The sequence below is a fragment of the Protopterus annectens genome, chromosome 11.part0, assembly GCF_019279795.1.
Source record: "Protopterus annectens isolate FY-2018-M chromosome 11.part0, PAN1.0, whole genome shotgun sequence".
Taxonomy (NCBI): domain Eukaryota; kingdom Metazoa; phylum Chordata; order Ceratodontiformes; family Protopteridae; genus Protopterus; species Protopterus annectens.
Genome location: NC_056745.1, coordinates 1,190,614,175 through 1,190,626,475, shown reverse-complemented (window position 1 = coordinate 1,190,626,475; position 12,301 = coordinate 1,190,614,175). Strand labels below are relative to the sequence as shown.

Genomic DNA, 12,301 nt, shown 5'->3' with positions numbered 1-12,301 from the left:
AGTTTTGAACTCTTCATTCAGACCACCCCTCTCCTCAACTACCCCTCCCAGATACTTGAAGCTGTTTACCTGTTCCACTATCTTCCCTTCTATCTCTATTCTCAGCTTCTTCTGATATCCTCAATTTGCTGCCATTATCACGGTCTTATCTGTGCTTAGTTTCATCCCATGTGCCTTCAAATTTGCATTCCATTCTCCTATCCTTTGCTGAAGTTCTAGCTCAGAGTCTGCCTGTACTGCCACTTCTTCTGCATATAGCAGCTTTGTTGATCCATCCCCTCCAACCTGTTTGCTAATGTAGTCCATCACCAGTATGAACAGCAGTGGGCTCAGAGCTGAATCCTGATGTACACCCACTCCCACTGGGAACCCCTCTGTGAGGCCGAACATTGTTCGTACTTGAGTCATTGGGTCCTTGTACATAGCCTGCACTAATTCTACCAATAGTTCTGGGACTTCAAGCCACCACAGTACAGCCCAGAGCTTTCTTGGGACCTTATCATATGCATTCTACAGTCTAGGAATGCCAAGTTGGATGCTCTCCTCATCTCTAGCTTCTTCTCAAGTATTTGTCTCAATACAAACATCGGGTCAATTGTACTGTATCCTGATCTGAATCCAAACTGCTCATCTCCCATCTTACATTCTACTACTCTATGTATCCATTTATCAGTCACCCTCTCCAGAACTTTCATGCAATGTGATAGGAGTGTGATGCCTCTGTACTGCCCACAGTTGTGGATGTCCCCTTTGTTCTTGTACACTGGCAGGACTGTGCTTATTCTCCAGTCATCTGGGATACATCTTTCTCTCCACACTGCTATTAGTACCCTCAGAAGCCATTTCTCTCCTATCTCACCCAACATCTTTATCATATATGCTGTGACCTCATCTGAGCCTGCTGCTTTCCCTGACTTCATCTTCCTTAGTGCTGTTCTTACTTCTTCTAGGGTGGGCTCCTCCTCTTCTCTCATTGTAGGCTGTTTCTGGGGCAGTACAGCTTCTGTGGAGTTTTCTTCATTCAGAAGCTGCTGGAAATACTCATTATAGCTGCCTTTGATGTCGTGTGGACTGGTGAGCAAGTTGTTGCTGGCATCCCTTATGAAAGGTGTCTGACTATCTTCTTTATCTTTCTGTCTTTGCCTTGCAACCTGATATAGTTTCTTTGTACCCCTTACTGAGTCACTTTCCAGAAGATGGTACAGTGCCTCCGATGCCCTATTTTTTGCTATTGCAACTTCTTTCTTAGCTTTTTTGTTAGCCAACCAATAGTCCTTCCTAGCCTGGTCAGTCTTTTCTGTCTCCCATTTCTTCCTGCACTCCTCCTTTCTTTTGATGACTTCCTGGACTTCTGCATTCCACCACCAGCTTTCCTTATGTACCTTATTTCCATACCTGGCTCAGTCACATATCTTTTCTGTAGTCCTAACACATGCTGTTTTTAGACGCTGCCATTGTTCTTCAATGCCACCTATTTCCTTCTCTTCTTGGGGTGCTAGAGCCCTGAGTAATTCCTTGAACTGTTGTACTTTCTCTCCTGTCAACTTCCAGGTCTTCAGCCTGGTCTCTGTTGACCTCAGAACCTTCTCTGACCACTGCTTCCAGCTGATTGCGGCAACTAGTGGTTTATGCTCTGGGCCGACTGTTTCACTGGGGATGATTTTGCAATCATGGATTCTACCCTGGTGCCTTGCCCTTACTTAGGCAGAAGTCTACCTGAGTTGCATGTTGACTACTCTTGTATGTGATCTGGTGGCTGTCTCTCTTTCTGAACCATGTGTTGGCTACTGTCAAGTCATTTGCCAGACAGAAGTCTAGAATGGTGTCTCCTTCTTTATTCCTGTTGTCCCACCCATCTGGGCCCAGGCAGTCCTCATAGCCTGTTCTGTCTGTCCCGATATGTGCATTCAACTCACCCATTATCAACACCAGTTCATGTTGTCCTGCTTTATCTAGTAGGTCCTGCAACTGCTGTCTGAATGCACTCTTTTCCTCACTATCACAACCCTGCTGTTGGGCATAGGCTGAGATTATGAATACTGCCCTATCATTACACTGGAGTCTGACTGCCATGAGTCTGTGATATCCCTTAATGCCTTCTGAAGCCTCTCTCTCACCACAATTCCTACACCAGTTCTAGCCTGCCCTCCACCTGAGTAGTAGACTCTGGATCCCAAGCCAAGTGGCTTTGCTGCACTGCCCTTCCTTCTCATCTCTGGGAAACATAGGATGTTCAGCCTCCTCTGTATCATCATGTCATCCATTTCCAATCTGCATACTGTCAGTGAACCTACATTAATCATAGCAATTCTCAGTTCATGTTTGGCAGGTTGGTTGGTTTTACTTCCAGCTTCTGCTCAACAGAGCTATCCTAGGTAACCCGAGCTATCCTAGGTAACACAGACTAGGCAACTAGACACCGGCCAACCAGTAGCTTATTGACTCAGGGCTGCTGGGCTTTATGGCGGGCGCACACTGGCCAATAGGGGCACATATACCCCTCCCACTGTTAGCAAGGGTCCCTGGCATAGGTCAGAGTAGGCTGGATTCTCAACCCACTTATCATCGGTAACTACCCATGGCCATTTTTGGCGACATTAGTCAACGTGACCGAATCATCTAGAGCCATATTTTACACCATCGAGTGGCTAGCCCTGCCATGGCGTACAGTCTGTTATCCATGTTCTCCTATCTTGAGGATACTGTGCACTACAGTAGTTAACCAAAGCGGTTGGTCTGTACTACTCTTCCCCCTATAGGGCGCCATGTAGATGCAATCTGCTGCCCACAGCATCATTCATTGGTGAGTTTGAGATGAAAACACTCAGTATGTTTTTCGGATATGGGAGAAACCCTATGGAGACACAGGGAGAACATGCAAACTCCAAACAGGCATTGGTCGGAGGTCAGGTTCGAACCTTGTGCATGAGAGGTGAAGACTTTAACCACTAAGCCATCAGGTCTCAAAGAGACAAGAGCCATAATATGGGTGCTTAAGATTATGAAAGTTGTTTTTCTAATCCTAGAAACTAGAGAAATGTCAAACCCTAAACCACCAGTGAAGATGCACAAACACAAAGTAAAAGTAAAAAATAAATGCTTTTGGTAGTTGGAAGCTCAGTACTGCTAAAGATCTAAACCAAGGTCATGCACTTACACCATGCTCAGGGCAGTACAATCTCAAGGGAATATTTACAGTGACAACTGTACAGGAGGTAATGCTTGTAGGTAGATGAAGAATGTGAAGACGTTTCTGTGCTAATTACTGTTTACCTATGTGTGCAAGTAATACTTCATAATCAATGCAGAACTGTACAAATGGAAGTATTATCATTTGTTTTGAAACTTGTGATGAAGAGCTTTTGAAGTTCTTTCATAACGTGTGACTCACACACACATGCACACCAACAATTTTGCAAATCTAGTATTTTGAATTCATGTTACCTTAGCTTATAACAGCTGTGTTTGTTTTCACTGCAAAAAGCAGACATTTAGTTTGATCATCCAATTGAGATATACAGTTCTTAACCTTTTCTTCATCGTGGTGAGAGCTAACTAATATTTATGCTAAATAAAGCTTCACAGGAGAAAGAAACATGACTATAAAGGACTAGGTGGCCAGCTGAGGTGGTGGTATTTAGTATAAACAATTAGTTTATTTTCTTAGATATAAGATCACCAGTAAGTCTTAAAGTTTTTGCACTAAACATAAGTTTGTGAGCCCCTCAGAATTGTTAGTAGTACTCTGACATGTTTAAGTAATAATTATAGAATGTATCAATAATTTTGCTATTAGATTAGCTTGAAATTAAATGTGAGGCAAGATAATGAAGGATCGACTTATTGGACACCACAGCTATCTCCAGCTATCAATAGATGTTCTTCGTGTTTCACGTTTGCAGTCATCACACTTGGGTTATCCTGCCAGGGGTAGCCCTCAGTCTACCCGAATACCAGAGGCTTAGTATTTCTGCATCGGTTGCTGTCACTTGAGGACTGATGTCAGGTCGTCAGTGGTATAAAAACAGGCAGCCGACGCCATTACATCAGTCTTTCCTGCTGAGGAGCCTGAAGCAGAAGCAGTTCGCACGAGTGCTGGTCGGCCGCTACCTGAGTTTTCATTTCCGAAATTGAAGTTGAAGTCTTCTAAAGCTAAGTACCCCATTGGGGATCCTTTTTTCTTGCTCTAATCAATGTCAGAAAAAGCTAACAGTTATCAAGCTTGTGGAAAGCAAATACCACACTGAGATTTCCATTCTTATTGCATCACCTGTTTTGGCCCAGACCACAACGTACCTCGCTGCCGGTTTTGTGCTTTGTTGAATGCCTGAACTATCCATTGCTGGGCCCTTATTGTAGCTAAATACTTTCGTTCTCGATCTTCGTATTCCGAAATGGCTTCGGTAAGCCATCCGTCTACTGATCTTCTGAAAAAACGTAAGGATAAAGACAGAGACAGACCGCACAGGTCCAAAACTGCCGGCGATGCTTCCAATAAGCTAGTTGCCAGTTCTCTGGTTCTCAGTGAGGTGCTTTTGCAGCTCCTGATGCCCACTTTGATTGATTTGCAGGCTGCTACCGAGACCCGTTTGGAGTCCGGTATGCCGCGAGACTCTTCTTTGACTATGGAACCTGCGGATGTCTCTACCTTGGATGGGTCCGGAGCCACTGTGCAGACACCAGCTTCTGAGGAAGTTCTTCGCATTACCGTTATTCGACACAAACCGGCGACTTCTTTCACATCTTCAGTTCTTTCTAAAACTACCAAGTTTCTAAGGCCAAGAGTATGAGCTATGCCTAAAAAACGCCGACCCTAACTCAAGTGCCTGCTTCCTTGCCACATTCACAGATGCTTAAAATAACAAAAGACCTTATCATGCTGATTAGGGGAAGCCAGCCTTCCCCTTCTAAAAGAAAAAGAGACTTGTCCCCAGCAGCTTTATCTGACCAAGAGTCCGATGACTCTGAGGTTTCTGATTATGAAGACATGCCCTTATCTGCCTATGAGGATTCAGATGCAGAGGAATCCATTCCTTCTGCCTCCCCTCCAGAGGATTTTTTTTTTTGGTGAAACCCTACATACTTTGAGAAAGCATTTCCATTGGGAATGCCAGGATTATCCTCAGTCCAAAAAGAGACTCAGGGGATTTTTAGATTTACCACAGCACAGACCCTTAGCCATCCCTCCTGTTCTGGATGTTGTGGATGATGTCTTTATGGAATCCAGTCTAAATCCTGATACTTTACCCCCTGCTCCCAGGAAACCTGACAGGTACTACAGAGAGGTTCCTGACTCTCACAAATTTCTTTTCAAAAATCCTAGTGCTGACACAGAGGTCATCTCCCAAGGACCTAAATGAATAAAAGCAACTACAGATAAGAATCCCACCCCCTCAGACAGGGATTCCTGAGCTTTAGACAGATGGGGTAAAAAAGTATACACCTCTGCAACTCTTGCCATTAGACCATTAAATTGTCAGTTCCACATGCTGAAATACCAGCAATATACTATGGAACTTATTAAGCAAAAATTATCTACCTTCCCTGACTGTGCAGAAAATAAAGAATTACAAGAGCTTATGCATTCTGCAAGCCAAGTCAGCAAACATACCCTGCAATGTGGGTTTGACACCCTAAAAGCAACTTGCAGGGCAGCAGTCACAGGTTCTGTACTTAGAACGCATGCCTGGCTTAAGGAGCAGACCTTGCCAGACCATATCTAATCAAAATTATTGGACGCACCTCTGAACAAGGACAATCTGTTTGGCACCAAAGCAGAAGAGGTTTCAAAAAAGATGGAAGAAAAAGCTAAGTCTATGCAGACAGTCAAAGATTTTTTGCAAGTGCAGCCTCCACGATTCAGTAGGCATTGCCCCTCAAAACATTGGTCCTTTCCAGCCTTCTCAAGGCCACCTCAGACTAGACATAGGGGAAACAGACCCCCTCCCCCAGACTACAGTCTGGGGTATGCAGAGAATTAAGCAATGGAGTACCTCCACTTCTAAAACAGGGAGTGCTAAGCCACCACCTTATGGAAAGAATTCACAATGACTTCTCAACTCCTCCCCTCACCTCTGCCCAATTGTTCGTGCCCCTAGGAGGAAAACTTGCCCACCATGCAAAAAACTGGACCTCCATCACCAATGATCGATGGGTCCTCAACATAGTATCCCAGGTGTAAAAATTTTATTTCCACATACTGCCAACGCAAAAAGGGTTCCCAGACTTTCCTCCAAACCAGTGGTAGAGGCACAAAACCAAGTTCAGCCCCTGCTCTCCATAAGGGCAATTCAGCCTCTTCCTGCAGACCAGATAGGCCAAAGATTTTATTCCAAACTTTTCCTGGTACCCAGAAAAGAGGGCACCTGACGCCCAATCTTAAATCTATTTATTCTAAACACCTTCCTGGTAGTACCAAAACTCAAAATGCGCACCCTACAGCAGCTTCTCCCTATGCTATCCAAAGATGCCTGGTTAGCCACCTTAGACCTAAAGGAGGCTTGTCTGCACATCCCAATCATGGACTCCTGCAGGAAATATCTATGTTTCAGGGCAGGATCTGTGCATTGTCAGTTCTCTGCACTTCCCTTTGGCTTATCGACTGCTCCCAGAGTTTTCACAAAATGCCTGGCTCCAACCATTGCCTATTGCAGACAGAGAAATATTCAAATTTACCCCTACTTGGATGACTGCCTGATTCAGGCAGGCAGTCAGGAAAAGCTGTTGCAGCACCTGACATTTGTAAAGGACCTTCTAACCTCCCTGGGGTACACTGTCAATGAAAAGAAATCCAAACTAGTCCCCAGTCAAAAAATTGTATTCCTGGGAGCAAGCTTGGACACAGCATCGCAGATAGCATTCCTTACGCCAGAAACACAAGCCTATCTGACAGGCTACTTCTCTCAAATGGCCACCAGAACCCATTTATCCACAAGGAAAATCCTGCAAGCTCTAGGGTTCATGACCTCCTGCATTCTACTAATTCCATATGCCAGACTGCATATGAGGAAACTTCAGTGATACTTAAAAAGTCTTTGGTGCCAACATTCTCAGGACCTGGAAACTGTCATACCTGTGATACCTTTTCTAAGGAAAGAGTTCCTTTGGTGGGCAGCAGCATGCAACCACAACAAGGGGCTTCCCTTTATACAACCCCATGCTGCCCAGACCCTAACCACAGATGCATTAGACTATGCCTGGGGTGCACATCTGGACAGCAGATGCATTCAGGGCCACTGGATCCCAAATCAAATTCATCTGCACATCAACCAAAAAGAGATGCTAGCTGTTCAGCACGCTGTGACAGCTTTCAGATTCCCTACTCTCTCCGGGGCCTCTACCAATCAAAACCGACAACACCACAGTGATGTGGTACATCAACAAGCGGGGGGAACCCACTCTTACCCAGGCTAGCCATGACCCTTTAGAACATGGCCTCAGCCATGCATATTCACCTGCAAGCTCAGTTCCTGCCAGGCAACCAAAACTCTCTGGTAGACAACTTAAGCAGAAATCTCCTAGACCCATATGAGTGGCAATTAAACCACAACACCTTCAGCCTTGTGACCCAGAGATGAGGTACCTCAAAGGTGGACCTGTTTGCCTCCCCATACAACCACCAGCTCAGCAAATTCTGCACCTCACAGCAAGGCCTGGAAAGTGGATGCCCTATCCTTCCAGTGGACAAACCTCTCAATCTGTTCATTTCCCCCTCTACCTCTTCTTACAAGAGTATTACTCAAGATAAGGGAGGAAAGACCAAGGGCAATCCTGATTGCCCCAGACTGGCCACGCCAACACTTTAACCCACTACTGCGCAGTCTGTCACCGTTGCCTCCATGGCACCTCCCCCAGATCCCAGCTCTCCTGACTCAGCAGGAGGGACAGTTCTTGCACCCCCAATTGCAGACCCTGAACCTTGCAGCCTGACTTATTCCTTAACTTCTCCTCCAGTGGCCAGCCTAAGCAAGCAGGTACTGGATGTCATATGTGAAGCCAGACAACCCACTACTAGAAAATCCTATGCTGACAAGTGGAAAAGGTATTGTTCCTGGATCCAGACTAAAGGAGTAGGTCCAGCACAGCCCTCCTTACCTCTCATCCTGGATTACCTAGCAGACCTACTCCACAGGAGTGTATCCTTCTCTTCCATTAAGATCCATGTCTCTGCCATCTCTGCTTATTATAGCACTGAGCTGCCTCTCTTCTCACACCCTCTTATCAAGCAGTTCCTGAGAGGGGCTAACAACTTAAGGCCACCAAGAAAAGCCCCTACCCCTGCTTGGAATCTTAACTTTGTGTTGGAAAAGCTCACGTTACCCCCCCTTTGAGCCTGCAGCATCAGGAGAGTTAAAATTCCTCTCTTGGAAAACAACCTTGCTTCTGGCCATAACTTCAGCTAGAAGAGTTTCTGAGCTACAAGCACTTATGGCTGTGGAACCCTTCATCATTTTTCATGCTGACAGGGTCTCCCTCAGGACTAACCCAACGGTTGTGCCTAAAGTGGTGTCCAGTGTGGCTCTCAACCATTCTATCCATTTGCCCACCTTTTTCCCCTAATCCTCAAAATAAGGGGGAAAGGATCCTGCACTCTTTAGATGTGCACATACAGCTCAGATTCTACCTTGATAGGACTAAGCCCTTTAGGAAACCTGACCAGTTACTAGTCAGCTTTGCACCAGGGGCAGAGGGCAAGGCCATATCAAAACAAACTATCTCCAAATGCATAGCACACTGTATCCATTTCTGTTACAAACACCATGGGAAACCACCCCCTCAGGGGGTCAGAACACATTCCACTAGAGGAACTTCAACCTCTACAGCCTTTCTCAGAGGAGCCCCACCAGGGACATTCTGAAAGCTGCAACTTGGAGTTCTGTTCATACCTTCCTCAAGAATTACCACCTGCCTATCTTTTCCAAATCCAGGGCAGGCTTTGCAACCGCAGTCCTGCAGGGCATACTAGCCAGCCCCAGCTCTTCTTGACTGCCTCCCGCCATTCTTCAGCTTTGGGAATCAACTCAAGTGTGATGACTGCAACAGTGAAACATGAAGAACATAATACAGTTGTGTACACTTACCATAAATGTAGATGTTCAAGTGTATTCACTGTTGCAGTCCTGGTTTCCCACCCTCCAGCCCCTTTGTCTCTCTTTCTCTCTCTCTCTCTTCCTCACTCCTTACAAGGCTATTGGAATTTATTTTTACTGGTGGTGTTTTTCCACCATAGCGTAGCTCCCTATTTGGGGGCTCCTGACATTTGGGGCAAGAAAAACTGATGTAATGGCGTCAGCTGCCTGTTTTTATACCACTGACGACCTGATGTCAGTCCTGAAGTGATAGCAACCGACGCAGAAATACTAAGCCTCTGGTATTCGGGCCCAACTGAGGGCTACCACTGGCAGGATAACCCGTGTGTGATGACCTCAACAGTGAATACACTCAAACATCTACATTTATGGTAAGTGTACACAACTGTACTTTATTGATACCACTGTCCATCAACACTGTCCATCATACCTATATTTGCAGTCTTTTGTGTAATTATTGCCTTTATTTTGATAATAATACAGATTATAATCCCCTCTCTGACTTACAAAACTGAGTTTTTTTCTAAAATGCAAATGTTGGTATTACAAGGGCTTGCACAATGGAAGCAGGTGACAAATGAAGCAAATTATTTCTAACCATGTACTGATGTGTTTCAGATGTAAGCAGCTTACTTATTTCAGTCCGTGTGTTGCCTAGCTAACTTATACAGTTAGATGCAGTCCATTTTTTTTTTATTTTCCCATAACAACAAATCACTTTCCATGAAGGACAAAGAAACATTAATCTACAGTATGAGTCCCAAGCAGTATATCTCATTCAGGCCTACAGTGCCCTTTTATATACCTCCATTTAACACCTATAGTTCATTATGGCATCCGGATATTTTGGGGCTGACTTTTTTAACTAACTGACTTAATTGGTAACTGGCAGCATGACCAACTTGGGAAATCAATAAAGTTTCCAATCCAAACTGTAAGGCTTTTGCTAGAAATATCCTTTTCGTGCAACATTCCCATTTGCAGTTTATAAAAATGTTAGCTTATATGAGGTAAGACCTCATTATTAGCTAATTTGCATGTTTCCTTGAATCAGTTAGTACAGCGATGTGCAGATCATAGCTGATCTGTGCATAGTGGTAGTAACCTGCTATTTGTGCAGTCAGTCATCCCCCCCATCTTACACACACACACACACACACACACACACACACACACACACACACAGCACAGTCCCTGTATCTGTCCCTACCTTAGCTACCCTCCTGTGGTCCATGGCGGTCTAATCGATCGCACCACCCCAGGTCACCCTTATGATGTTTGGGCCATCACAACACTTCATTTTATTCCTGGTGTCCAGTGGTTCTTCTCAGTCCCTATAGAAACATTGCTGCCATTACGGCACTTGTTTCCTGATGGTCCAGTGTCTCACCGTCCCATCCACAATCCCCATAGTAATGATGGTGCCATTACTATACATTAAAGATGAATCCCTTATGTCTAGCAGTTCTCCCCAACATATTCATGTCCATTGGTTGAACATGGCATGTTGTCCATGTTCACTACCGCTCTGTTGTGGGATGGTTTTTCTGATCTACAAGGCAAAGTGCTTTCTTGTATTACTTGGACGTATAAATGCCTTCTTGGAGCACATGGCTAAATAGCATATACCTCTCCCCCCTGAATGCCTCATTAGTATTCAGCACATCTGCAGGGCCACACTTCATGGTGCTGCACATCTTTGTATTGGCGGACCATGCATCACTGTATAAGAGTGGTTACTGAACTGGAGAATGGTACCACAACTTGTACACCTCAGTGTACACTTCGCGGTACCATCATGAATTCAGCCCCAAGGTGTAAGTAACAAAATGACTATCTAAGGTTGTTAATCTTGGATGCCATACATTGGAGTAATTAATCAGTGTTTGTCACATGTTATTCATGTTTTAATTTTTACAGTCACAGTTTCATACCTTGTTACCTACAGTCCCTATATCTTGTTAATGTTTACTGTTTAGATTGTAGTAGGAGAGAAGATGCAGTGTTTGATTCTGGGCTGTATTTGTTCAGTCTCTACTGGGAGAGATTTAGGATTATGTTTCGTTCAGTATACACTTCAGTTCCTTAACTGACTTTGTTTATTGCAAGGGATCCAGATAAGCTCAGAAGGTGTAGAGGGTCAGACTTTGATTTTGGGCTGTGCTCTTTTCAAGCCCTCCCAACGTACATTCTGGACTGTAATTATTTTTCTGTTGTAGTTCAGTGTATTTTGCTGATGGGGAGGATCTAGGTTTTTGACTCTTCAGCTGTCCACCATCCATTTGTTACTGATGTTTCTTGAGTTCATAGGTTCATAGGTTCAGACTGAATAAAGCTTTTCTGTGCTCAGTGGATTGTCACCTATATGGTACCGTTCTTTAACGAGTAAGTTTGCAACACATGTTCAATAGTTGTGTGCAGTCAATTTTAACAGAAGATGTATTTTGCAAAGGTAATGTACGTAAACAATGAGTTGTATATCTTTTGCCATTTTTCCCATTAATATATATTATCAGGAAATAAAATATGTGTTTCTCAGAACAGTAAAATGTGCGTCACATATCTGCATATTTTCTCATCACTCACTAGAACACATGCATTAGATATATTACTTTAAAATATGAATTGTAGTTTGTTTATAATAGCAGTTAGACCATTGTGTGTATAAGAAGCTTCTTACATGCGTTTTAAAAGAAAATACAATTTATTATTACTGTTACACTAGCATCCAGATGTCACTTTCAAATCTTTTGCATTTCAGATGGAATTGGCTGTGGCCCCACTCTGCAGAAGGGTGTCTGATCTAGGCAAACCCTACAGATTACTGAGGTCATTCAGGTCAGTTTTACTCTCTTCAAATGTATTGCATGATAATCCCACTGATACCACTTTGGTCTTGATTGAAAGATGTATTATTCTGCCTGAAGCACGGATTAGTTATTACTAGTTTCATTACTGTTCAGAATTTTGTTAATGAAGTGGCACTTCCTGTTTAACACACATTCCTTTAGGAATTTCTGTTTTACATTCAGGGCATTCATAAATGTATTTTTCTCCTTTCTATTAATTGCTTAGAATTGGCTGAATGCTGTGTAAAACGGATTTCTGTTTTGTGTGTTATGCAAGAGGTCTCAGTAGTGCTTATTTGCACACAGTGGTATTAGAGAGAAAGTACAGCTTTAATCTTCTCATAGGCTCACAGACAAGGGGAT

The 12,301-nt window shown here is 43.9% G+C and overlaps 1 protein-coding gene across 1 annotated transcript in view; it reads left to right on the top strand.

Moving 5' to 3' along the window:
• The window catches only part of COG5 (component of oligomeric golgi complex 5), a 3,265,454-nt gene that overhangs the window by 3,071,137 nt on the left and 182,016 nt on the right, over positions 1–12,301 (top strand). Inside the window, exon 19 of the mRNA XM_044088540.1 lies at positions 11,851–11,927. Coding sequence (XP_043944475.1) covers positions 11,851–11,927 — 77 coding nt within the window. The remainder of the gene's footprint in view (positions 1–11,850; positions 11,928–12,301) is intronic.